The 27,212-nt window shown below is 36.1% G+C and overlaps 1 protein-coding gene across 7 annotated transcripts in view; it reads left to right on the top strand.

Moving 5' to 3' along the window:
- The first annotated feature begins 11,273 nt into the window (after positions 1 to 11,273).
- Positions 11,274 to 27,212, top strand: part of Clec4a (C-type lectin domain family 4 member A) — a 28,569-nt gene continuing 12,630 nt past the window's right edge. The window contains exons 1-6 of one of the 7 annotated variants that reach the window (XM_071610378.1): positions 11,280 to 11,623; positions 12,797 to 12,913; positions 18,494 to 18,604; positions 20,540 to 20,691; positions 22,426 to 22,541; positions 24,147 to 26,656. In XM_071610378.1, the coding sequence (XP_071466479.1) occupies positions 11,566 to 11,623; positions 12,797 to 12,913; positions 18,494 to 18,604; positions 20,540 to 20,691; positions 22,426 to 22,541; positions 24,147 to 24,294 (702 nt within the window). In that variant the 5' untranslated portion in view covers positions 11,280 to 11,565 and the 3' untranslated portion in view covers positions 24,295 to 26,656. Of the gene's footprint in view, positions 11,648 to 12,796; positions 12,914 to 18,493; positions 18,605 to 20,539; positions 20,692 to 22,425; positions 22,542 to 24,146; positions 26,657 to 27,212 lie in introns of those variants that run through there. The other 6 variants (XM_071610377.1, XM_071610381.1, XM_071610383.1 and 3 more) reach the window with 6 other exon arrangements.

Here is a 27,212-nt window from a genome sequence, read left to right as displayed (position 1 = left end):
CAATTAATAATCATCAAATACTCAAGCTAATCATGAAATAATGTTAGCAGATTGGCATCCCCACACATGGTATACTAAGCAAACATAGAAACATCATATGTAAAATGTTATTTCATAACATGAAAAATATTTGTGATCTGCTATAATGGGAGGGAGAAAAAAGAACTGGCAAGATCCATTATGATTGGATGGCAGACATATGAGTAATTTTTATATCCTTCTGTATATGTGGTGGCTGTTAGCCCGTGACCAGCACTGGCTTCATGAATGAAGGTTCGAGTGGTGAGAAACCTCTAGGGAGTTTTGAATTAAAGAGACAAGACTCTAATTACTTTTAAACCAGCTCTAGGATGGATCCTCCTAGCTCCAGCCTCCAGCCACCTATTGTGAAGAGGCAACACGCCAGGGAGTGGACTTTTATTGGGGAACAGTAAATTCTGGGGAAAATACCATCCAATGAAGATTAAGGGGGGCAGCATCCCCAAGGTCAGGAGTAATGATTGGGTCTTTGGGGTAGTGGCCAGACATGCCTCTGCACGGAGAAGACCTTGGACCTGAGAAGGGTGGGGAAAGCTCTGGACACAGGATGTGCCCAGCCAGGGAGGAAACTCGAATCATGTGCGAGGATGGCCTCCCACAGTGGCTACCTCACCAGATAGCCCAGTCGTTCCCACCTTCTGGCATTCATTCTTTTTTTCCATCATTGCCACACAGCATCAAGGATAGAAAGTGAGTCAAAGGAATATGGCAGAAGGGATAGGATGTCACTTCTGATGGTAGAACATAAAAGGCATTGTAGCTTATACCACATTCTCTTGGATCACTAACTCTGGAGGGAATAAGAAGCTCTGTGGAAAGCAACTTAGATCTTCTGCCAACAGTCAGTGAGGAACTGAGGCCTCCGACCAACAGCCATGTGAATGAACCATCTTTGCAGAGGGTGTTCCAGACTCATTGAAGATTTCAGATGAGCACAGCTCTGTCCCACATCTTAACCACTACTTTATGAGATCCATGGAGCCAAAACATCCCAGCTAGGCCACTCTCAGATTCCTGACTCAGAAACTGTGTTTAAGTTGTTAAATTTTAGGGTACTTATTACATAGATAGTCATATTTTCTAAATATCCATGGATTACATGTACTGTTTTTAAAATTAAAGAAATAATATGACAATTAAAGATGCCTTATTTTATTTAGAGACAGAGTCTCACTGAGTTGCTTAGCATCTCACTTTTACTGAGGCCGGCTTTGAACTCGTGATCCTCTTGCCTCAGCATTCTGAGCTGCTGGGATTACAGGCATATGCCACTGCATCTGGCTCTTCCCATTATTATTTTTTAAAATTTGCATTGTTCTTTTTAGACATACATATACATGACAATAGAGTGTATTTTGACATACATACATATATACATACATGTATACATACATAGAGTATATCTTCCCATTCTTGTGGTTGTACATGATATGGAATTACACTGGTGATGTAGTCAATATGAACATAGGAAAGTTATGTTTGATTCATTCTACCGTCTTTCGTATTCTCATCCCCCTCCCTTCCCTTCATTACCCTTTCCTTAATTGAATGACCTTCTATTTTTTCTCTTCCCGCTCTTATTGTGTGTTAGTATCCATATACAGACAGAACATTTGGCTGTTTTTTTTTTTTTTTTGGGACTAGCTTCTTTCACTTAGCATAATAGTATCCAGTTCCATCCATTTACTGCTAAATGCCATAATTTTATTCTTTTTTATGGCTGAGTAATATTCAATTGTGTATATATACCACAGTTTCTTCATTTATTAATCTGTTGAAGGACATCTAGGTTGGTTCCATAGCTTGATTATTGTGAATTGAGCTGCTGTAAACATTGATGTGCCTGTATCACTGTAGTATGCTGATTTTAAGTTCTTTGGGTATATGCCAAGGAGTGGGATAACTGGATCAAATGGTGGTTCCAATCCAAGTTTTCTGAGGAATCTCCATACTGCTTTCCAGAGTAGTTGTACCAATTTTCAGTCCTACCAGCAAAGTATGAGTGTACCTTTATCCTCACAAACTTGCCAACATTTATTGTTATTTGTATTCTTGATAATTGCCATTCTGATGGTAGTGAGATAAAATCTCAGTGTAGTTTTGATTTGCATTTCTCTAATTGCTAGAGATGTTGAACATTTTTCATATATTTGATGATTGCTTGTATTTCTTTTTCTGTGAAGTCTGTTCAGTTCCTTAGCCCACTTATTGATTTGGTTATTTGTTTTTTTTTGGTGTTAGGTTTTTTGAGTTCTTTATATATCCTGGACATTAATGCTCTGAGGTGCAGGTGGCAAAGATTTTCTCCCATTCTGTAAGCTCTCTCTTCACACTCTCGATTGTTTCCTTTGCTGTGAAGAAGCTTTCTAGTTTTATACCATCCCATTTGTTGATTTTTTTTGTCCCCTTCACCTCCTTTATAGTTCTCAAAACACCAGAGGGAGAAGGGGTTTGGGTTTCCCTGGCTCTGCTTAAAAACATCATGGCTTTCTGTTCCATATGGAAGGAGGTGGACATGGAGGACGACTTCTGTGAAGTCCCTGGGCTCTTGCGGCATGGACAAGGCTGGGGTGTGAGGGGACACCTTCACATGCTGTGAAGTCTCTGGCTGGCATTAACCCTAGAAGGACGGTGCGCTACCTCCTTCCACCAGCAGGAGGCGACTATTGCCTCTCGCTCTCCCCCCTTCCTCCCCCTCCTCCAACCCCCCTCCTCCTCCCCCCCTCCTCCCCCCTCCTACCCCCGCCCCCAGAGGTGCTGGCGGGGTAGGAAGGGGGAGCCATGTGTTGCCAGCACAAAATAGTGTGGGATTTCCGTGGCTGAGGCAAGATCGTGGAGGCCAGGAGCTGTGGACAGAGAGGATTATCTGCCTCCGCGGTGAGTCCGGTGCAGCCTTGAGGAGTTTGGGATCCTGAGCTTCATTGAGAGAAGACTGGGGGAGGGGAGGTTATGCAGCCCGAGGAATGATGTGAGACATGCTTTGGAGAGCTACCTCACCAGACCAGTTTGATATAAGTGAGGGCTGAAATCTTCATTCTGTCTTGGTAATTCTGCACAGCCCCCCCCCTTTTTTTTTATAGCTTTATATTATATAGCTTTTTGTAGAATTAAGAAATCCAGCTGGGCACAGTGGTGCATGCTTATAATTTCAGTGACTTGAGAGGCTGAGGCAGGAGGATTGCAAATTCAAAGCCACCTTCAGCAATTTAGGGAGGTGCTAATCAACTTAGCAAGACCCTGTCTCAAAAAATAAGGGCTGGGATGTGCTCAGGGGTAAAGCACCTCTGGGTTCAATCTCCAGTACAAAAACAAAAATCTCAAAATACAAAAAATCCCAATCCAACTGCCTTTTCACCCTGTATTTTTTTGAGCAGAAGTCATTTGCTAGATACTAATTAATTATTATGTATAGATTGTTTCATTTATCTTTGCACACCCTCCTCCCCAAAGTAGATAGTATGTTTTTTTTAAAATATCTTACAGATGAGGAACACAGACATAGAGAGTTTAAATAAAATTTTACCTAGTTGTATCTATGGTGACACTAGTATCAAAGATAATGATTAATGAATTGATTGTGGCCTACTTCAATACCTCATTATGAATAAAGGAAAGCTGATATGCGCACTCGCACACACACACACACACACACACACACACACACACACAATGACACAATGGAGTTTTATTCTGCCATAAAGAAAAATGAAATTATTTCATTTGGAGGAAAATGAATGGATCTAAAGACCATCATGTTAAGTGAAATAAGTCAAACTCAGGAGGTCAAGGGTCTGTTTTCTCTCATATGTGGAAGACAGAGAGGAAAAAGGAAAAAAAAGATGGGAGCCGACCTCATGAAAATCAAAGATCAATCAGTAGAGGAAAGGGATCAAGGGGTGGGGGAAAATGCTGGGGGGGTGATTGGCCAAATTTTATTGTTATATTGTGTGCATGTAAGATTATGTAATAATAAATCCCATCATTATATAAAAAAGAATTATAGTTTAATAAATGCTGTAAGTATACAAAATAATTAAGAATTATATTTTAATAAATGCTAAATGGGGAAGTAGTATATTTATCTTAATATCCCAGCCATACTGATTCAATGATATGCTGCTCTATTTTATGCATGCTCTGTCCTTTTGTCCCAAATGACTGCATGACTTCAATGTACCTTAAATGCTTTGTCATAGTTGCTGGAAATCTTATTGCTCTGCTTCTATTTAGGTTCCTATTTATCCACTGTAGAAACCTTATAATAATTTCCAGCAAAGACCAGCTCTTCCTCCTGTGTGTACCACATACATAGAATATAGTCTAGTATTGTGCCTTTCCCACTGTGTTGAACTTACCTCTTTACATGCCTGTTACTAAACCTTACACTTTCACGGTAGAAATCTTTTGTGTTTCTCCCCCTATCCCCTGATAGTGTTTGGTGCATGATAAAGCCTTAGTAAATAAAAACCAATGAGGGAAAATGGAAACACAGCAACTAGTGGTGAACAGAAAAGTGAGTATAGCTGAAACTCATATTGACAGATAATTGTGATGTTTCATTTAATATAATAGTTAATCTAGATTTTAAAAGTTTTTACTTTCAGAATATTTAGGAAATTCAACTTAGTTGCTTGTTAGAATTTTTGTTGAAGCATATTATGAAGGACATTGGGATTTATAATGAGCATAGTAAATCAGAATTTAGAATTTTTATTTAACTATGGAAGAAAGCTCTAATTTTTTATTTTTAAATTACAGAAATAATACATTCTAAAAGATTCAAGTGATAAAGAAATATGTAATGCAAAGTGTGAAACCCTCTTTGTGTGCCTTTTTCTGTTCCTGGTTTCCTTCTGCAAAGTCAATCACTGTCAATAATTTTATATGTATCTTTTTAGACACCTTTTAATTCATATTTTTGTGTAAATGTGTGTATCTGCTTATGTGTACGTTCTTTGATAAAGTAAAATGTATACCATATGTAAATTTTTACTCTTAAATATTTATAAGGTTTGAAATACTTTGTCCATATATTTGTATATACTTCTCTTTCTTATGTATAATTCATCCTTTTTATCATCTAAATAGTTGTCCAATATGTGAATATATGGCAATTTATTTAAGCACTGCCTTCATTGATAATATCATTTTTCTAATTTTGTTTTGTGTGCTGGGCATTGACCCTCAGCCTCATGTATGCTAGGTGAGGTCTCTACTCTTGAGTTGTATCCCCCCCTCCAGAATTCCTAATTTTAAAATACTTAGTAAATCATTAAACATCTTTTATGTATTGTTATACTTAAATGAAAAATTTAAAGGACATATTCCCTAGAAATAGAATTGCTAGGTAAAAAGTGACACATTTTAGTTTTTGATAGTTTCTTGCTACATTATCTTCTGCTTAATTTATATGCCAATGTAAGTCCTCAGAATGTTTGTTTCTCTATTTACTTTGCCAACACATTACTTTAAAATTATATAGTAAATATATTGGGTGAAAAATATTACTTATGCATTTCTTTTATTATATTGAAGTTGTGATCTTTTCATATTTTTTATTTACAATCTGGTTTTCCTGTGAATTAGCCTGTGTATTTTTTGGTTTCACTTTTCTTTTTTAAAAATTTTTTAATTGTTTTTTTTTAAAAAACAAATGACAGCAGAATGCATTACAATTCTTATTACACATATACAGCACAATTTTTCATATCTCTGGTTGTATATAAAGTATGTTCATACCAATTCATGTCTTCATACATGTACTTTGGATAATGATGTCCATCACACTCCACCATCCTTGCTAACCCCCTGCCCCCTCCCTTGGGTTCACTTTTCTGTTGCATTTGTAGCATCTTTTGGTGTACTTTAGATATTAATCTTTTTCCAGTTAAACACGTTGTCCTAAAGCACCACTTGTCTTTTGGCCTTGTGTTCTCATCTGTCAATAAGAAACTTAATTTTCATGTAGTCAAATTTGTCAGTTTTTCTATTGGAAGTCTGGGAATTTGTTAAACTTAGAATTGTCTTCCAACTCCATGATTATACATATATTTTATTGAATACTTCTGTAATTTCGTAAATATAATGAGGTTTCAATTCATCCAGAATTTATTTTTGTATATTATGTGAGGTCAAGATTTAAATATATTTGTTTCTTCTAAATAATTTCTCACCTTCTTTCCCTCTTTCTTTCTTTGGTACTGGGGATTAAATCCAGGGACACTCTGCTACTGAGCCACATCATCCACCCCTTTTATAAATTTTGTTCTGAGAGAGGATCTAAATTGCCCAGCAGACTGGTCTTGAATTTGAGATTCTCCTGACTCAGCCTCCCGAGTCACTGGTATTAGAGACTTTCACACTATTTCTTTTTATTTCCTTCCCTCCCCCTCTCCCTCTCTGCAGGAAAAACAGACTGTAAGTAAGTGACTCAAAGCCAGTTCTTGTTTGTCCAATGTTACTGTTCCTGCAGGGAGCTGGGGAGGAGCCCTGGGTCCTGGCTGGTCACAGCCTCTGAAAGTGCTAAAGCCCACAGAGACAGGCAGACTCACCCTACCTGCTCTCTGGGAAACCCTGCGACTAACACTATTTCTTAAACAATTCTTTTTTTTTTTATTAGTTGTTCATGACAATACAGTGATCTTGAAATATCATACATTTGAATCAAATGGGGTATAATTTCTCATTTTTCCAAGTGTCTTAAGCAATTCTTTTGAGTATATTGATATAAAATTCCCATGAGTATATTGATATATTTCTGAACTCTATTTTATTCTGCTGTTCTATTTTTGTATTTAACAATGTCATACTATTTTTCCTCATAATTTATTATGAAATCTCTTACTGTAAATTCTGTTCTTTGTTCTTTTCCTTCCCTTTTCTGCCTTTTCCAGCTCTTCTAGTTGGTGAGTTCTAGTTTCATTGACTATTTATAAAAGTTGGTTAATTCTTTTTCAAGTGTGACTTTTTTTGATTTTTTTCTGGTTTACATTTTTTGGTCTTTAATCATTTAAAACATCACTTGCTTTACAGTAATTTTCATATTCTTCTATTTTCTCTCATTTACCCATGTGGATTATCCATTTAGGACTGGTTGAATTGGCATGTGTTTTCAAAATTTTTAGTGTCCTACTGGGAAATCTTTTTCTATTTGTTTTGCATGAGTATTTCTGTGCTTTTTTTTTTTTTTTTTTTTTTTTTTGCGGGGTGTTATTATCTGATTTAGATAAATTTTTAAATTAAATTATTGGCTAGGAGAATTCTTCTCATCATAGGTCATACAAGTTTGTACTCAAACCTGTAGACAGTGGCCTGGGATTTTCTCCTCACTTTTTTTTTTAAGTTTTGACTCTTTAAAAAAATTTTTTTTGTAGTTGTAGATAGACAGAATACCTTTATTTTATTTGTTTATTTTTATGTGGTGCTGAGGGTCGAACCCAGTGATTCACATGTGTAAGGCAAGTGCTCTGCCACTGAGCTACAGCCCCAGCCCTCCCCTCAAATTTTTTTATCATGAGTATTTTCAAACAGAAGTTGAATGAATGGTATAATTAATGTTCATATAACCATCATTTATGTTTAACAATTGTGAACATTTGAATATATATATCTCTCTATATAGTACCTGCTGGATGATTTGAGAATAAGTTTTATATATAACATTTTACCTCTAAATACTTAAGTACTCATATTTTAAAACTGTCATTCCACCACAAAAATCCTAATACCATTACCACTCTTAAGCTTAACAATCATTTTCTAATATTTTGTGCTTCCTTGTCTGTACTAAAAATTGCCTCAGTTGTCCTCAACATTTTCATCATAACTGTTCTGTACAACCAGGATTTTGTCAAGTTTTACTTACTGATTTAAAAAATGTATATTTAGGGCTGGGGATATGGCTCAAGCGGCAGTGCGCTCGTCTTGCATGTGTGGGGCGCTGGGTTTGATCCTCAGCACCACATAAAAATAAAATAAAGATGTTGTGTCCACCGACAACTAAAAAATAAATATTAAAACTTTCTCTCTCTCTTAAAAATGTATATTTAATTGACAACACTTTTATGTGGAAGAATATGATGCTTCAATACACATGTACAACATGCAATAATTGGATCATTGTAATTGGCATATCTATCTCCTGAAACATTTATCATTTCCTTGTTCTGGGAACATTCAAAATTCCCTTTACTAGCTATTTGGAAGCACTTCATGAATTGTGATCAACCCTAGTCATCCTACTGTGCTATAGAACCTGAGAAGTTATTCCTTCTATCCTTGTATCCTGAACTCCTTAACCATCATCTCTCCATCCCTCTTACCTTCACATATTTCCAAGACTCTGGAAACTACTATTATACCTCTATTTCTAGGAGACCAACTTTTTAGCTACTACATATAAGCAAGAGGTTGCAGTCTATGTCTTTCTGTGTATGACTTATGTTACTCAATGCAGTGTCCTCCAGTTCCATCCATGTTGCTGAAAATTATTGATTTTCATTCTTTTATATGGCTGAATAATATTTCCTTGTGTATTTAAGCACATTTTAAAAAATCCATTCATCCATTGTTGAACACCTCAGTTGGTTCCATATCATAGCCATTGTGAATAGTGCAGCAGTAAATATGACTGGAGGTAACTCTTTGGTAAGCTGATTTCATTTTCTTTGAATATATATATATATATCCAGAAATAGGGTAGTTGTATCATATGGTGGATCCATTTTTAATTTATTGAGTAGATTTCATATTGTTAACATAATGGTTGCACTAATTCTTATTCTTACCAGCAGTGTATAAGACTTCCCTTTTCTCTGCATCCTTACAGCATTTCTTCTTCCTCTTCTTCCCACATACCTCCTCCTCTCCTCCTCCCCTCCTCATCCTTTTTTCCTTTTCCTCCTCCACATCCTTCTTCTTCTTTTTTTTGATAATAGCTTATCTAATTTTGGTGAAATTATATATCATTGTGGTGTTTATTTTCATTTCCCTGATGGTTAGTGATGTTAAGCCTATTTTCATATACCTGTCAACCATTTGTGCATTTTTTAAGAAATGTCTTTTGAGATCATTTACTAATTATTTTTGGATGATTTATGTTTTTGTTGTTGAGTTTCTTGAGTTCCTTATATTTTCATGTGTGTGTGTCTCTCTCTCTATATATATTCATTTATTTCTCCTCTTCTTCTTCCTTCTTTCTTTTTTCTTTTCTCTCCCTCCCTCCCTTTCTTTCTTCCTTGCTTCCTTTCTCTCTCTCTCTCTCTCTCTCTTTCTTTTTCTCCAGGCATTATGGTACACACCTGTAATCCCAGCTACTCAGGAGGCTGAGACAAGAGGATTGCAAGTTTGAGGCCAGCCTGGGCAACTTTGGGATACCTTTTGTCAAAATAAAAATAAAAAGGACTGAGGATATGGCTCTGTGGCAGAGCCACAGAGGATATGGCTGAGGATATGGCTCTGTGGGTTTAATACCTGGCATGGCCAAAAAAAAAAAAAAAAAAAAAAAAAAAGAAAAAATATCATTGTTCATACTGATGCCCTGAAATGTTGTTTCTTCTTTGAGTTTCATAGTTTTCTGGTCTTATATTTAAGTCTTTGATTCATTTTGTGTTAAGTTATTTGGTAATGGGAATTGAACCAAATCCCCAGCCTTTTATTTTTTTTTTTATTTTGAGACAGGATCTCACTAAGTTGCTTAGAGCCTTGCTAAATTACTGAGGTTGGCCTCTAACTTGCAATCCTTCTGCCTCAGCCTTCTGAGTGACTGGGATTACAGGCCTGTACCACCATGCCTGGCTGAGTTACTTTTTATATATGGTGAAAGAAAGGCATCCTTGCTGGTGATGGAGGACCTGTCATGGAATGTCAAATCCCAAGTAGGATGAGAGAACTCTCTATGAAGTAGGTAAGACTTGATGTGAGTTTCAGAAACTGAGCAGAATAAGGAGGTTTTCTGTATGGTAGGATACATCAGAGTGGGAGACAGAGCCTTACAGGGTAAGGAGGGCTTCTACCCATGGAGTTAACCTCGTGTGGGCTGTTGGAGCCTCAGGGAGGCTAAGTTATGGCTAGGAGATTAGCATCAAGAATCAGAGCACAAACAGAGTAAAGGAGTTTTTCCTGTGGAGTGATGGCTCAGCTCAGGGTTTTAGAACCTCAACAAGGTGAGGAGTCTGCACTGGGGAGGGTGTTAGCTGGCCCTGTTCAGGAATATCCAAGAAGAGTGAGGAGAACATCAGTGCTGGGGACAGGGTTTAGGACTGGGGAATCAGAGCTCAACCAAGAAGAGAAGGATGTTTTAGTAGAAGAGGGCTGGTACCAATAGTGGGAGATTAGTAACATCTGGAAGATTAAATGAATAAGTCAAAGTTAAAGGACAATAGGTTTCTTACTAAACTGAAACCTGGGACATTGGATTGGAATTGGAGTTATTAGTGTGAACTCATGGTTTTCAATATATTTAGATATAGAAATAAATATAAAGATCTGTATTTTGCTGAGGAGGAGAATTTAGGTAGGAGAGACTAAAAGAAGGGGAATCATTTGGGAAAAGCTAAGAGCAAAGAATGTGGGCATGAGCTGAGATCAGTTTTGTGGAAAGTTCCCACATGAAACTTTTAGTTTTTGATGTGTTTTCCTCTTGGCTTTTGGAAAAAAAATTAGCACTTGAAGTTTATCCTTCACATATAATTCCATGCCATTATCCCAACTGTTCAAAATATTCCTATGTACCTCCTAGAGCTGTTTGTTGGTGTATGTGGAGAATAAAGGGAAAGAGAAGTGTGGAATAAAATATGCCTCCTTTTCTGCCACCTAATAGAGATGCTTTCAGGAGTTCTGGTGGTGACCAGTAGCAAAATGAATAGAGATTCATGATGGAGATAATTATTAACATCAGGGGAAAGCACAGAGGAGCTTCTTCAGAAGGAATAGGATTTAAACTTGGTCTTCCCCATCGTACTAAAGGAAGCTGACTCTTGAATGTGAGGAGGCTGTCATCTGATATTTGTGTCAGTGATCATCTTAGAATGTGATATCAAGAAGCCGCCTGATCAGCCAGAAATGAGGAGGTGAATGCAATATGAACAAGTGTTTGCTTAGTTAGTTGGTTGGGTGAATGTGGAACACCAATTTTATTTTTTTGCTGATGAGTTTCAAGAGCACAGTTCTTAGGAAAGACTTCTCTAAATTGCTCATTTCCCCTTTTCCTTTCCTTCCTATTTCTTGCCCTTGCCTTTTGATTTCCTGCTTTTGTTACATCTGCTTAGCTGTATTTAGTATATTTAAAGACTAACTCTCATGGTGCTGGTCCTGGCGATTGCACCTCTCTCTGTGGAATGAGTGGTTTCATGCTGTGGTTTGAATTCTCATGAGACAGTCTCAGGGGTATGTGCCTATTTATTGCTTCTGCTCTCATCCAGTTGAGAGAAAGAACAGTCGACCACCATGTTTGGATCTCATGTATAAGATGTTTTAAGGAAGGGATGACACAGATTTTCTGAAGAAAGCTGAAGGGCTCTTCGCAGTATGGCTTCGGAAATCACTTATGCTGAAGTGAGGTTCAAAAATGAACCGAAGTCCTCAGGTACCAATTCAGATTCTCCTGCAGGTAAAAAATCGTTTTCCGGTGGTTAGAGTTAGTTATGTGGTGAAGGAGGAAGGGAAGGTTTATAAGCAAGGCATAGGTGATGTTAGTTGCTGTTCTGTGAGTGGTTGTGTCTGGGAAACCCTGGAATCCCTGATATTTTGTTGCCGGTAGATAAGCATTAAGAGGTTGAGGAGTTGTAAAGTGGCAAAGAAAAGATTTATGATACTTTCCTTACTGGTACCATTTAGGACAGTGTTTGTATTTTATTGTATATTCTTCCACATATAAATATACTGCCATGTGTGTAGGAGTATATTTGTATGTATGTATTATGTGTGTGTGTGTGTGTGTGTATGTGTATATATATATATATGTATATAAATATATATATATATATTTTTTTTTCCCACCAAACTGAAATCACCCAGTGCTGAGGCGCTCATAAATGGTGGGCAAGTGCTCTCCTACTGCGCTTCATTCCCAGACCTGAAAATGGTTTCTAACTATGAGGTGGCAACAAGAAAGACTGATCTTCTCCTAAAAATGTGAATAGTTTTTAAAGATTTATCTGCTGCAGCATATATTTTTAAAGTAAAGTTGGAAACAATCTGGAAGATCATTTAAATATACAATGAAATACTGTACAACCACAATAAATGAAGAAATATGGAGATTTGAAAAAATATTCATGATGCATTGTTAAAGAAAATGGTTGTTAACAAATCAAGATTGATGATATGTCAATTGGGCAAAAATGCACATATGAATATATATTTTAAAAACTGATTGAGAGGCTGGGGGTTGTGGCTCAGTAGTAGAGCACTTGCCTAGCACATGCTGGGCCCTGGGTTTGATCCTCAGCACCACATAAAATAAAATAAATGTATTGTGTCCAACTACAATTAAAAATATTTTAAAAAACTGGCTGAAAGAATATATATTAAAATATTAAGAACAGTTATTCTCAATGGTAGGAAATAGTGTTTTTATGTATTTTATAAAATTTCTACAGTGATCATCATTGTTTCATTCCTATTCTTATTTTTAAATTATTTACAATCTTATACTATTAGTAATTGTGTGTCACATATAGAAAAGGAGAAGAAGATGAGGAAGAGGAAACAAGGACAGAATTTATTATTGGTGAAAATTATTTGGTTTCTTCTTCAGCTCCCAAAGAGAACACTACTCCTCTCAAAAGTAATCCCGCTTTTCCTAAGCTGCTTCTTGGATCATTGCTGATACTTTTCCTGCTGTTGGCAATCTTATTCTTTGTTGCTTTTGTCAGTAAGTATAGCAATTCAATCAATAATCAATGTCTGCCTTACATGAAATGAAGATTTCTCTTAGAACTGACATTTAACAATGTGTTTATCCAGATAGCTGAACAAGAAAATTTCTCTGGGGAGATAAAATTCAGTTGTATCTATTGGAAATTTTGTTCTTTTTTTAGGATTTAGTTACTGTCCTGTAAAAATAATGGAATCCATTCTCATTAGAGAATTTGAAGAATATATGTGGGTAAACATGTTGGTGTAATACAGTAAAATCTTTGAGGCATCATCTCTGTATTAGGCTCTCTGTGAGGGCAGAATGTTTCCTTAGTAGCACTTATAAAACTAGTCCTGTTTGACTTCACAGACACTTACATTTTGGGGTATGTAATGGACAAGAAGGAGATGGGAAGAAATATTCCAGAAGAGTTCTCCAATACATTATCTTCTAATTATTTCTGTTCTGCCCAAGATTGTGTGAGATTTAAAACCCAACTTAGCAAATAGATTTTTGCATATCTTGGCTTTCAGAATTTATCAAGATTTTAAGTCATAAACTCAGCCTACTTTTGGATAGGTATTTTATTCATTAATTTGGTCATTCAATAAGTGGTAATGGCCTTGTACTATTTGCTAGGCACAATGTTAGAGAGTCTAGAAAGAGTCACAAATTCTGTCCTCAAGAAACTGAATAGTCAAATGAACCAGTTCTTGCTGGGTGCAGGGGCACATACTTATAGTAATTCCAACTACTCAAGATGCTGAGGACAGCCTGGGCAACATACTGAGACCTCCAAAAAAAGAAGAACCAGTGTTTGCAACGTTGCATGGGAAGTGTTCTGTAGGTAAGAAGTGAGCACAAGAGGTTGAGGTAAACTTCCTGCAAGAGATGCCATCTAGAACTGTATATATCAAGAATGGTATAGACATATTATATATTTGGAGAAATATAAGCATACATGACTGGAACATATAGTGCTACTTGAAGAACTTTGAAATGAAGTTATTAGGGGCAGACATGAACAGGACACAGATTATGGAGTATTGTGTATCATTATAAAGAATTTGGATTTTTTCCCCTAAATATTATTTTACAAAGTAAATTAGTCTAAAATTTAGTGGGTTAAAAGAGCTATATATTTAGCTTCCACTTCTGAGGCTTGGCAATTTAGACTGGTTTCAGTTGGGAGTTTCCTCTGTCCTAGCTGAACTCACTCATGCATACTATGTCAGATACTAGTCATAGACGGAGAAAGAGGATGTCAAGTAGAATGACAGAGGCAATTTCACCACATTTCTGTTGTCATTTATCAGACTAGCCTGGGTTTGTTCACATGACCACTTACTGACTTCCAAGACTGAGGGTGAAAGGAAGCCAATCATGTTGAAGTCTCAATTTGGAACTAGCAGTTTCTTTTGCACATTCTGTTGGCCAAATGGAGTCTTAAAGGCAGCTCATATTCAAGTGGTGGAGAAACAGACCCCATATCTTGATTGGAGAAACTGTAAATTCACAGTGCAATGGGGTGTGAATACAGGGAGCGTGGAACTTTGAGGCCATTTATTCAGTGTGTCACAGTCATGGTAAGCCATTGAAAAATTCTGAACAAGGACTTGATATGGAAAAATTATGGAAAGTTTGTTTTTACAAAACTGTGACAATGGGTGTTAGAAAAATAAGTTAGAAGGCCAATGGATAATCTTGTTGATGCACATTGAGAGCCTGATCCAAGGAAACTGTTAGTGAAGAAAGAGGAGGTAGTTTTGAATGATAAAGGAGATATAATCAAGGAAGCCAACACTTGATGCATATTTAGATCTGATGATTAAGGGACCCAGGGAAGTTAAGTGTGACTCTAATATTTTGACCTAGTAAACTCAGCAATAATGAAGTCATTCAAAAAGGTAGACAATATAGGATGAGTAGCAGGTTTGTTTGGAAGATGATGATTTAAATTTTGAACATTTGAGGTTCTCCTGAACCTCAAATGTAATTATTTAGTAGGAGGAACATTTGTCTGTATTTTAGGAGGTTTGAGTTTTGGAATTTATTCAGGCAGCTGGTAACACCAGGGAATGTATGATATCACTCTGAAAGAAAACTTAGTATGAGAAGTAGGGAAAGGGATGAAACTCTGGAGAACACTATATTTTAATAGTTGGATGAAGGAAGAGGAGCTTATAAAAGAGAAGAAGCAACAGTAAGAAATATGAGGCAGAAACGGGAAAGAACGCTGTCCTAAAAAGTTAAGGAGAGAGAGAACTGTGGTGAAGAATTGCAAGTCCATTTGAAAGATGATTAATAAGTGGTCATAGGATGTTACTGATGACCCATTTCGAGGATGGGTTTAGTGAAATTGTAAAAGCCAAAGTCAGAATGAGGTGGGTCAAGGAAAAAACAGGGGTAGGGGGAAAGAGAAAATTCAACTCCTAGGGAGTGAGGTGAGTTTTAATTTGACAGAGACATTTGCACTTAGGAGTTAGAATCCTTTGTGATGGGGAGAGTTAAAGGACAAAAGAGAAAGAGAACAACATCCTTTTGATTAATCTTGAAGTTTATAAAAAACATTTTTCTGTTCTTTAAGGTAAGCCATTTAGAAATGCTTAGAATTAGCAAATTCCTCCTTCTCCTAAAGTCCCAGGCTATGACATTTTTTTAAAAAATTGTTTTTATTTCTTGACTCAATATTTTTCCCTTGTTCTGTGTGATATGTTGCTTTTTTAAAATTTTTTATTCTAATTTTTTATATATGACAGCAGAATGCATTACAACTCATATTACATATATAGAGCACAATTTTTCATATCTCTGCTTATATACAAAGTATATTCACACCGTTCGTGTCTTCTTCATACACATACTTAGGGTAGTGTGATATCTATCTCATTCCATCATCTTTTTTTTTATCCCTTTGCCCCCTCCTTCTTCTACCCTCACCTTTGCCCTATCCACAGTTTGTCTAATTTTCTCATGCTCCTCCTCCCAACCTTCTATGTATCAGTCTCCTTATATCAGAGAAAACGTTCTGCATTTGGTTTTTTGGGATTGGCTAACTTCACTTAGCATTATATTCTCCAACTCCATCCATTTGCCTGCAAATGCCATGATTTTATTTTCTTTCATTGCTAAGTAATATTCCATTGTGTATATATACCACGTTTTCTTTATCCATTCAACTACTGATGGGCATCTAGGTTGATTCCACAGTTTAGTCATTGTGAATTGTGCTGCTATAAACATTGATGTGGCTGTGTCCCTGTAGTATGCTGTTTTTAAGTATTTTGTATAAACCCAGGAGTGGGATAGCTGGGTCAAAAGGTGGTTCCATTCCCATTTTTCTAAGGAATCTCCATACTGCTTTCCATATTGGCTATACCATTTGCAGTCCCACCAGCAATGTATGAGTGTGTCTTTTCCCCCATATCCTCGCCAATGCTTATTGTTGTTTGCATTCTTAATAGCTGCCATTCTGACTGGAGTGAGAAGAAATCTTAGGATAGTTTTGATTTGCATTTCTCTAATTGCTAGAGATGTTGAATATTTTTTCGTATATTTGTTGATTGATTATATATCCTCTTCTGAGAAATGTCTGTTCAGTTCCGTGGCTTATTTATTGATTGGGTTATTTGTTTTTTTGGTGTTTAGCTTTTTGAGTTCTCTATATACCCTAGAGATTAGTGCTCTATCTGATGTGTGAGGGGTAAAAATTTGCTCTCAAGCTGTAGGCTCTCTATTCACCTCACAGATTGTTTCTTTTGCTGAGAAGAAGCTTTTTAGTTTGAATCCATCCCATTTATTAAGTCTTGATTTTAGTTCTTGTACTATAGGAGTCTTGTTAAGAAAGTAGGGGCCTAATCTGATATGATGTAGATTTGGGCCTACTATTTCTTCTGCTAGACACAGGGTCTCTGGTTTAATTCTAGGTCCTTGATCCACTTTGAGTTGAGTTTTGTATATGGTGAGAGATAGGGGTTTAATTTCATTTTGTTGCATGTGGATTTCCAGTTTTCCCAGCACCATTTATTGAAGAGGCTATATTTTCTTCAATGTATGTTTTTGGCGCCTTTGTCTAATATAAGATAACTGTAATTATGTGGGTTAGTCTCTGTGTCCTCTGTTCTGTACCATTGGTCTACCAGTCTGTTTTAGTGTCAATACCATGCTGTTTTTGTTACTATTGCTCTGTAGTATAGTTTAAGATCTGGCATAGTGATGCTACCTGCTTCACTCTTCTTGCTAAGGATTGCTTTAGATATTCTGGGTCTCTTATTTTTCCAGATGAATTTCATGACTGCCTTTTTTTTTATTTCTGTGAGGAATGCCATTGGGATTTTGATTGGAATTGCGTTAAATACATATAGTGCTTTTGGTAGTATGGTCATTTTGACAATATTAATTCTGCCTATCCAAGAACAAGGGAGATCTTTTCATCTTCTAAGGTCTTCTTTAATTTTGATATTTAGCATTCTGTAGTTTTCATTGTAGAGGTCTTTCACTTCTTTTGTTAGGTTGATTCTCAAGTATTTTTTTTGAGGCTATTGTAAATGGGGTAGTTTTCTCATTTCCCTTTCAGAGGATTTGTCACTGATATACAGAAATGCCTTTGATTTATGGGCGTTGATTTTGTATCCTACTAATTTGCTCAATTTATTTTCTAGTTCTAGAAGTTTTCTGGTGGAATTTTTTGGGTCTTCTAGGTATAGAATCATATCATTGGTAAATAGTGCTAATTTGAGTTCTTCTTTTCTATGTGTATCCCTTTAATTTTTTTTCATCTGTCTAATTGCTCTGGCCCGTGCTTCAAGAACTATGTTAAATAGAAGTGGTTAAAGAGGGCATCTCTGTCTTGTTCCAGTTTTTAGAGGGGGTGTTTTCATTTTTCTCCATTTAGAATGATATTGGCCTGGGGCTTATGGTAGATGGCCTTTACAATGTTGAGGTATGTTCCTGTTATCCCTAGTTTTTCTAGTGTTTTGAACATGAAGGGGTGCTGTATTTTGTCAAATGCTTTTTCTGTGTCTATTGAGATGATCCTATGGTTCTTACCTTTAAGTCTATTGTGTGAAAATTCTCAAATGCATTTATTTGACCTCCACTCCCTTCCCACAGATTTGGCCTTCATTTGCATTTTATGTTAAGTATTGAAGGAGACTGTGGATAAGTTCCTTTAGATCCCATTATGATGGAACTGTCATGTCCTCTTCTAACTCCTCATCTTTTAGCTCTTCCTGGAGCTATCTAATATTTCAAAAACAGTAGGATTAGGCCTGTTGACTGTGGGGTCATGGGGAAAGTTTTCCTGTCAGGCTGTGTCCAATTAGGTAATAAGACATTTGTAGATTTTGTTTCTGTGTCAAATGCAAGAAAGCAACAGTAAAGGGCAATGACCTAGGTTGGGGCTGTGGCTCAGTGGTAGAGTGCTTGCCTTGCATGTTTGAAGTGCTGGGTTCGATCCTCAGTACCACATAAAAATAAATAAGGCAAATAGAGGTATTGTGTCCATCTACAACTAAAAAAAAAAAAAAAACTTTAATGAAAGAGCAATGACCTAATGCTACCAGGAAAATGATTGGTTTTTATTCTATTTTTCAGTTATCTTTAACAAATATTCTCAGCTACTTGAAGAAAAGACCTATAAAGTTTCTATGAAGACCTCGATTCACACAAATTTAAAGTGTGTAAGAAACAATTCAACCATGGAAGGTAAATTTAATGTGCCTAGGGTTCAGTTGCTGACTATAGTATTAAGGATCCCAAATCAGTATTTATGATTTCCAGATAGATCACACTAAAAAGAGTAGTCTCACAATCATTGTAAGCTACAAGTGTACAATACATAACACCTGAAATTCTTATACATTTAAAGTTTTCTATGCAATGCTTGATTGTAAAAAAGGATATATTGCTATTGCATTTCTTCAGCCGGTGCTTCTTTCTGAGGTTTCTGTGCAAGGCTACTCTTTTTCTCATATGTCAATTATAACAATTTGATAAAAATGATGATGAATATATTATTGTGAATGTGAATATTTTACATTAAAATAGGCTATTTTAAAACATCTTTATATTTACAGAAAAATTGAGCAGATAATATTAAAAGATTCTATTTTAATCCCCTCCTTGCACACACAGTGCCCTTTATTATTAACTTAAGTAAGGACATTTGTTATGACAAATGAACCAATATTGATGTTTTTATTACTAAATTCATGATTTTTTCCCCCTTTGGTACTAGGAATTAATCTTAGGAATTCACACATCTAGGCAAGTATTTATCACTTAGCCACCTCTCTACCCCCAAATTTTTGATTTTCTAAATTTTCAAGTATTGTACTTTTTCTGCACTGGAGTCCCATGCAGTCCCCCACATTGCATTTAGTTGTTATCTCTCTTTAGGTTCCTCTTTGGTGTGATAGTTTTTCAGACCTTCCTTGTTTTTGATGACTCTTAACAATTTTGGGAAACACTATTCTATATATTATAGGTTGTTCCTTATTAAAAGTTGAAGTTTTCCTAATGATTATATGGGGATTATTTGTTTTTGGGAGGAGGCTTACAGATGTCAAATGCTATTTTCATCACATCATTTTAATTGTTTGCATTATCAAAGTAGTTTTTGACTGTTGATGCCAAAGTTGATTACCCGAGGTAGTGTTAGATTTCTCCATTGTAAATGTATTCCCTCTCCTGTTCCCAGACTATAGAGTTTACCAGGAGGTTGCTGTGTGTAGATAATATTTTATTTAGGGTGGAGGAGTCATGCTTTCTGTTTATTAGGGTGGAGTGTTAGTTAGAGCTCTCCAGAAGAACAGAAGCAATATGAATATGGATATTTATTTTAGGAACTTGGCTCATGCAATGTTGGGGGCTTGATAAATTCAATATTTGATCTGGGTAACTTGCAGGCTAAAGATTGAGGAAGGAGTGGCAGATTGAGGCCAAAGGAAGTCTGTTATGCTTTTAAAAGGTCATTATATTTTTCAATGATACAATATCCATTTTTTACATGTTCTATTTTTTTTGTTTAGTCTATTTTTTCCTTTATTTGTTTCTTTTTTGGGGGGCGTTTACAGGGATTGAACCCAGGGGCACTAAACCACTGAGCCACATTCCAACCCTTTTTATTTTTAATTGTGAGATAGGGACTCACTGAATTACTTAGGGCTTTTTCTTTGTTTCAAGATTGTTTATATCTTCTTGTTGAAGCATTTTTTATCATGGTTGCTTTAAAATCATTGTCAGATCATGCTAACATTTTTGTTATCTGTATCTATTGATTATCATTTTTTACTAAATTTGAGAACTTCTTGGTTCTTGATATAATTAATTATTTTCTGTTGAAACCTGGATACTTTCATTTTGAGGTTTTGGAGTCTGGGTTTTATTTAAACATTATATTTTACTGTTTTTTTTCCTGATACCAGTCCACCAGGTGAAAGGGGCCCTGACACATTACTGCCTGGTGGAGGCAGATTCGGCTCCTTGGAACTTGAGGAAAGGAGTCTCCTTGTTATATCTGGGTGAACATGGGAGCTGCTGCTTTCATGCTGTTTCCTTAGGCTTGTAAATTTAATAATACACACAGTTTAAACATACATGTTCATATAACACACTTATTTGCCCTTCTTGTCAATAAAGGAAAAGTCTGGAGCTGTTGCCCAGAGCATTGGAAGTCATTTAGTTCCAGTTGCTACTTTTTTTCTACTGATGCAAACTCTTGGAATGCAAGTCAGGAGAACTGCTCTAGAATGGAGGCTCACCTGGTGGTGATCAACAGCAAGGAAGAGCAGGTACTTTCTAAGAGACAATGGAGTCATGAGCCTGTCTGACTTTTGTACTTGTCTTTGCTAAGAAGGGATATTGATGCTGTGGCAGAAGACTTTCCATAAGACAGATAGGAGAGGCTCCCTCAGCCTTCATATTACACACCTTGTACCTTCTTCAGTATAACTAACCTACCCCCAGGGAAACTATGGCATTCAACATGTAAGACCTGGGGGTTTAGTGAAAGGATGAAATGTTTCTGCCTATAACAGCAGTTGGTTATTTCAATATAAAACTGTTTTCTGAATTATCAACTGCTAAACAGAAAGGAGAATTAACTTGAATGGGCAAAGTTAAATCGAGAGACTCACAATCAGCAATCAGGAATGAAATTTTAAGAATCTGTGAAGTGCTGGGTGTTGTGGTGCATGTTTGTAATCCCATGGGGCTTGGGAGGCTCAGGCAGGAGGATCTCAAGTTCAAAGCAATCCCCTACAGTGTAGCAGGGCCCTAACCAATTTAGCAAGACCCTGTTCCTAATTGAAATATAAGAAAAGGTGGGAATGTGGCTCAGTGGTTAAGCATTCCTGGGTTCAATTTCTGGTACAAAAAAAAATCATGATGTTATGAAAGGAAAATGATTAAATTCGTAAGAATTTTCTCATGCACAACTTTGAAGAATGTTCTTCAGTGAAGAAAAGAGGGAAAGTGTGGGTGGATCTGGATCACTGAGCTTGACCTTCTGTGGCAGTCTGCTGTTCGGAAGGGGCGGCCCTGTGATGGAGGCTAGGCTCCACAATGGAATATTACTCAGCAATAAAAGAGAATAAAATCATGGCATTTGCAGGTAAATGGATGGAGTTAGATAAGATAATGCTAAGTGAAGTTAGCCAATCCCAAAAAACCAAATGCCAAATATTTTCTCTGATGTAAGGAGGCTGATTCACAGTGGTAGGGAGGGAGAGCATGGGAAGAATAGACGAACTCTAGATAGGGCAGAGGGGTGGGAGGAGAAGGGAAGGTCATGGGGTTAGAAATGATGGTGGAATGTGATGGGCATTGTTATCCAAAGTACATGTATAAAGACATGAATTGGTGTAAATATACATTGTATACAACCAGAGATATAAAAAATTGTGCTCTATCTGTGTAATAAGAATTTGTAATGCATTCTGCTGTCACATATAAATAATAAAAAAATAATTAAAAAAAAGAAAAGAGGGAAAGTGAATTTGAGATGGAAATTCATCCTGATTGTAGATAGGTATTACTTTAATATTTAATAAAATTAAGGCTCACAGATGATGTCTTTTATCCTTTTGTGCTCAGAGATCTGCAGATCCCATATGGTTATTCCTGAACCATCTCCTTTTGTTTCATTTCTTTATGACCATAAAGAGTTCAGTTGAAAAATCACACTGTACCTTTAAATATGTAAAATTATTAATTGTTAGTAAAATCTTTAAAAAAATATAAAGATGGAAATGTTAACTATGCCAATTTGATCATTATGCATTGTGTATATGTATCAAATTATCATGTCATCTGATAGATTTTACAATTAAAATAAGAAATAAATCACCAAAATTCTTTTAAAAATATTTTTATTAGTAAATCATATTTATACATGAGAATAGACTTCATTCTGTTTTATTAATATCAGTACATACTATGATTTGGCAAATAAAAACAACAACAACAACAACTCAGTTCAAGCTGAGTATCTGGAGCCTATGACTTTGCTTTTTCTTTTACTTTAGGATTTCCTCACTCAAAATATGGATAAAAAATCTGCTTATTTTATGGGGCTATCAGATCCAGAGGGTCAAGGACAATGGCAATGGGTTGATCAGACCCCATACAACCAAAGTGCCACGTGAGTACAGAATTAGATAAAGGAATCTAGGGTCCTGGATCATGTAGGAAGTTTAGAGTGTTCTATCATCAGTTCTGAAACTAAAACAGCTCACTCTTGTCCTGTTGCACACACAGTTAATCAATTTTATTACCTCATGAAATTATCACAGAACCCTAGGAGGCACACATTATTTTTCCTATTATAGCAATTGAGTTTGGAGAGTATAGATAGTTCAGCTAAGGTCATCCAGCACTAGTCTTTAGAACCAAGTCGATTCTACTTTGCTTTTAAAAACTCAATTTATTTTCTGTAATAAAAATTCATACAAGTGCTGGCGAGGATGTGGGGAAAAGGGTACACTTGTACATTGCTGGTGGGACTGCAAATTGGTGCAGCCAATTTGGAAAGCAGTATGGAGATTTCTTGGAAAGCTGGGAATGGAGCCACCATTTGACCCAGCTATTCCCCTTCTCGGTCTATTCCCTAAAGACCTAAAAAGAGCATGCTACAGGGACACTGCTACATCGATGTTCATAGCAGCACAATTCACAATAGCTAGACTGTGGAACCAACCTAGATGCCCTTCAATGGATGAATGGATAAAAAAAATGTGGCATTTATACACAATGGAGTATTACTCTGCATTAAAAAATGACAAAATCATAGAATTTACAGGGAAATGGATGGCATTAGAGCAGATTATGCTAAGTGAAGCTAGCCAATCCCTAAAAAACAAATGTCAAATGTCTTCTTTGATATAAGGAGAGTAACTAAGAACAGAGTAGGGTCGAAGAGCATGAGAAGAAGATTAACATTAAACAGGGATGAGAGGTGGGAGGGAAAGGGAGAGAGAAGGGAAAATGCATGGAAATGGAAGGAGACCCTCAGAGTTATACAAAAGTACATACAAGAGGAAGTGAGGGGAAGGGGAAAAATAATACAAGGGGGACAAACGAATGTCAGTAAAGGGGGCAGAGAGAGAAGAGGGGAGGGGAGGGGAGGGGAGGGGAGGGGAGGGGGGATAGTAGAGGATAGGAAAGACAGCAGAATACAACAGACACTAGTATGGCAATATGTAAATCAATGGATGTGTAACTGATGTGATTCTGCAATCTGTATATGGGGTAAAAATGGGAGCTCATAACCCACTTGAATCAAATTGTGAAATATGATATATCAAGAACTATGTAATGTTTTGAACAGCCAACAATAAAAAATTAAAAAAAAAAATTCATGTTTTTAAAGATCATTATGGATTATTGTGATTTAATATTTTTCATAAAGCAAAAATCCTAAATTTGTATACTATTACAATATCTCATATTTATGTAATCTTTAAAGGCATTTGAATACATTAGTATACTCCCATCTTTGATCCTTATATCTTCTTTGTGAAATATATAGTGCTGTTACTCTGGTTCTGTTTTTACATGGGCAAACTGAGAATTTAAGAAATTAAATTATTTGACCTAGGAAACAGGAATAAGTAGAAGATCTAGAGATTTAACTATTTCTTCAGACTTCAAAATCTTCCGATTAAAAAGGGAAAAAAAGCTCATATTGATTCATGGGACCATGTTGACTTCTCTTCATCATATAAGAAAGCCCCTTTTTCTGTTTCAGATTCTGGCATACAGGTGAGCCAAGTCACAGTGGAGAGCGTTGTGTTATAGTAAATCATCCTTCTCCATCATTACAATGGGGCTGGAATGATATAAATTGTGACATTCTTCAACGATCAGTTTGTGAAATGATGAAGATCTACTTATGAATCAACACTTTTCATGGTCATGTGTTTGGGTTTGCATTCATTATTCTAGAGATAGCTCATACGTTCTTTATGAAAGACATTCCATAGACTTTTAGGTATGTGGTCAACTATTCCACTTTTGAAGAAATGTTAGTGTTGCATATGGAATTTATCAGTTTACTTTCTACAGAGCTCCTAATACAATAATTGTGGGGGACTTTTACTTTATGTACAATGAGTTTACTGCATATTATTTCTGTACCATAATGATGGTACAGAATTTTCAAAAGATACATTTACTCAAAATGCCTTTGATTGCCTCAGTAAGGAGAGTAATTGAACAGGAGTGAAATATTTAATCCTGCGTCTAGCCAGTGCTGGAAGTCTTCACTCTACCTTGTGTTGTATGAGTGTGGTTGTGTGTCTTTTACTTATTTTTCTCTAGAGCATCTTTACATCAATGTGTGTGAACAGGTTTTATGTGAGGTTGTGTTTCAAGAGCGATATAGAATCAGAAACCATCATACTGAGCGCTAATCACTGAAAAGGATTGCAAGAAGTAATACAGTAGTTATGGTTTTAAGCCACTAGGTTTTGGGTAGAATGTTCAGTACTGGGGAGAATTCTTTTACTTTCATGTGACTATCATTTTGTAGAAATGATAATGTTGAAGCTGGCCGATTTCTCTGAAGGTGGAGATCTGCTGACAACTGACAACCCTCTAGAGCCCTTTGGATGTAAATTTTATTCAGATAATTTTAATTCTGAAACATGGATTATGTTAAAGATTAGATATGAGGTGTCTCCCAAAAGTTTATGTGTGACAATGAAAGAAAGTTTAGAGTTGACGTGATGGGATATGAGAGCCTTTACCCAATCAGTGCATTAATCTCCTGATAGGGATTAAATAAATGGTAAGTGTAGGCATGTAGGGTGTGGCTGAACGAGGTGAGTCACTGAGAGTGTGCCTTTGAGGTAGGTATTTTGTTGTGGTGGGAGGATTCTGTTTTTTTTTTTTCCTCTGTCTCTGCTTCCTGGTGGGTATGTCCTGAGCCATTTTCCTCTTCTACTACTTTATGCTTTGATGGTCTCTTTCACTTCAGACTCAGAGCTATGGGAACTGGCCATCTATGGACTGAGACCTTTGAAAGCATGAGCCCCAGATGAACTTTTCCTCCTCTAAAATTGTTTTTTGTCAGGTATTTTGGTCACAGTAGCAAAAAAGCTGACTAAAGCAGATTAGTTCTTTCTTTGTCTAAATGTTGGACATCAACAGTAGTGCACAGTTGCAGAGGATGAGCTTAATGATTCAAGTACAGAAGAAATCACGAGGTAGAGTTCAGCTGTATTAAAACAATTTTTCAGTGTAAAGGTTTGATGAAATATTGTATAACAAAACTTTGGATAAAGTGCTTTGGAGAATTTAAAAATGTTGTAAATGGAATTTTTAAAATAAGGAACCAGCTTTAAGGATTGTGGTTCATGTTTGCTGTCTATGCATCCCTTCTTCCTCAAAAACAATATTTCAATATTGTTTAAAGTCACACTTTCCTTCTTGAAGCTTATGTGACTTGGGATGCTGTGAGTGAGTATGGATTAATCCAAGTCAACAATCATACTAGTGGTTGGTTTAGGAATAGCATGAATTGTTAGTTCTGCTAAGAAATTGCTTCTTCCTCTTCTCAGAGGAATCAGGGAGTGAATCTCCCTCTCCTAATGAACATGAAGAATCCTGTTCACAACTGACAGTCATACTGTAACCACGAGGGGAAGTAGCCTTCAAATGATAGAAACACCATGGATGGCAGAGTAGAGCCATGGGAAGAACCTGGTTATTTAAATTCTTTGTGAGTCACTGATTCTACTATTTTTACAGCATAGCCTACTGTGAATTTTTATTGTGAAGACTAATAAATTTCTAATTATTTGTTAGATTGAGTCCTGATGGATTTAAGAAAATATATTACTTTTAGTGACTAGATTTTATTGAGCTATCATTTACATAAGTAAAAGGCACACACTTTCAGAGTATAGTTCCATGATTTTGTCAAGTGTATGCAAACCTGTAACCACCATGATTATCTACAATAAAGATTTCTAGCACTGCCCAATGTTCCCTGTCCTGACCAAATGAATGCAGTGTTCTGATTCCAGCTTTTCAAATTCCATATAAAACAGATAACAAAGTTTGCTTTTTCTTTTTACTTTCTTTATCTCAATATGTTTGTAAGATTCTCCTAAGTTTTTTGTATTTTTTCATTGGTAGATTCAATTTTTTATGGAATTGTGTTTCACTGTAGCATGATCTATAACATGATCTGTTTATCTGATTTGCTATTTCTATATCTTATCTATTCTGAATAAAGCTTCTTCTTTCACATGCCTTTTTGTGTAACTCTGCATTTATTTTTCTTAGAAATGTGTATAGGAATGGAATGTATTCACACCACAGTATTATAGAGAATAGTATTACTGCCCTAAAATTTCTCTGTCTTTTAGTTACTATCCTTTTCTTCCTGATAACTCCTGGAATTTTCTGATTTTTATGCTTTTGTCTTTTACAGATTGTCATAAGTTGGATCCTACACAGATTTTTCCAATGTCTTCTTATCATTAGTAATGTGCATTTATGATTCCTCCATTTTATTTTATGGCCTGTTGACATTTCTTTTTATTGCAGAAAATATTCTACCACAGTTTTTTAATTCATCCATTGAAGTACCTGTTGATTGCTTCTAATGTTTGACACTTAGGAATGAAGTTTTATTTGGCCTCTTGTGGGGGTTTTTGTGTGGACATGTTTTCTGTTCATGTGTTAACACCTAGGAACACTCTTATTGACTTGGGTGTTAAGACTAATAACTGTCTTCCAAAGTGGCTATCATTTTGCATTTGACCAGCCATGAATCAAAGTGTTCCTATTGTTACCTTTCCTTGCC

Source organism: Marmota flaviventris, chromosome 3 (genome assembly GCF_047511675.1).
Source record: "Marmota flaviventris isolate mMarFla1 chromosome 3, mMarFla1.hap1, whole genome shotgun sequence".
Lineage (NCBI taxonomy): Eukaryota > Metazoa > Chordata > Mammalia > Rodentia > Sciuridae > Marmota > Marmota flaviventris.
Note: the sequence above shows the minus strand (reverse complement) of the source record. Positions and strands in the feature narration are given on the sequence as shown.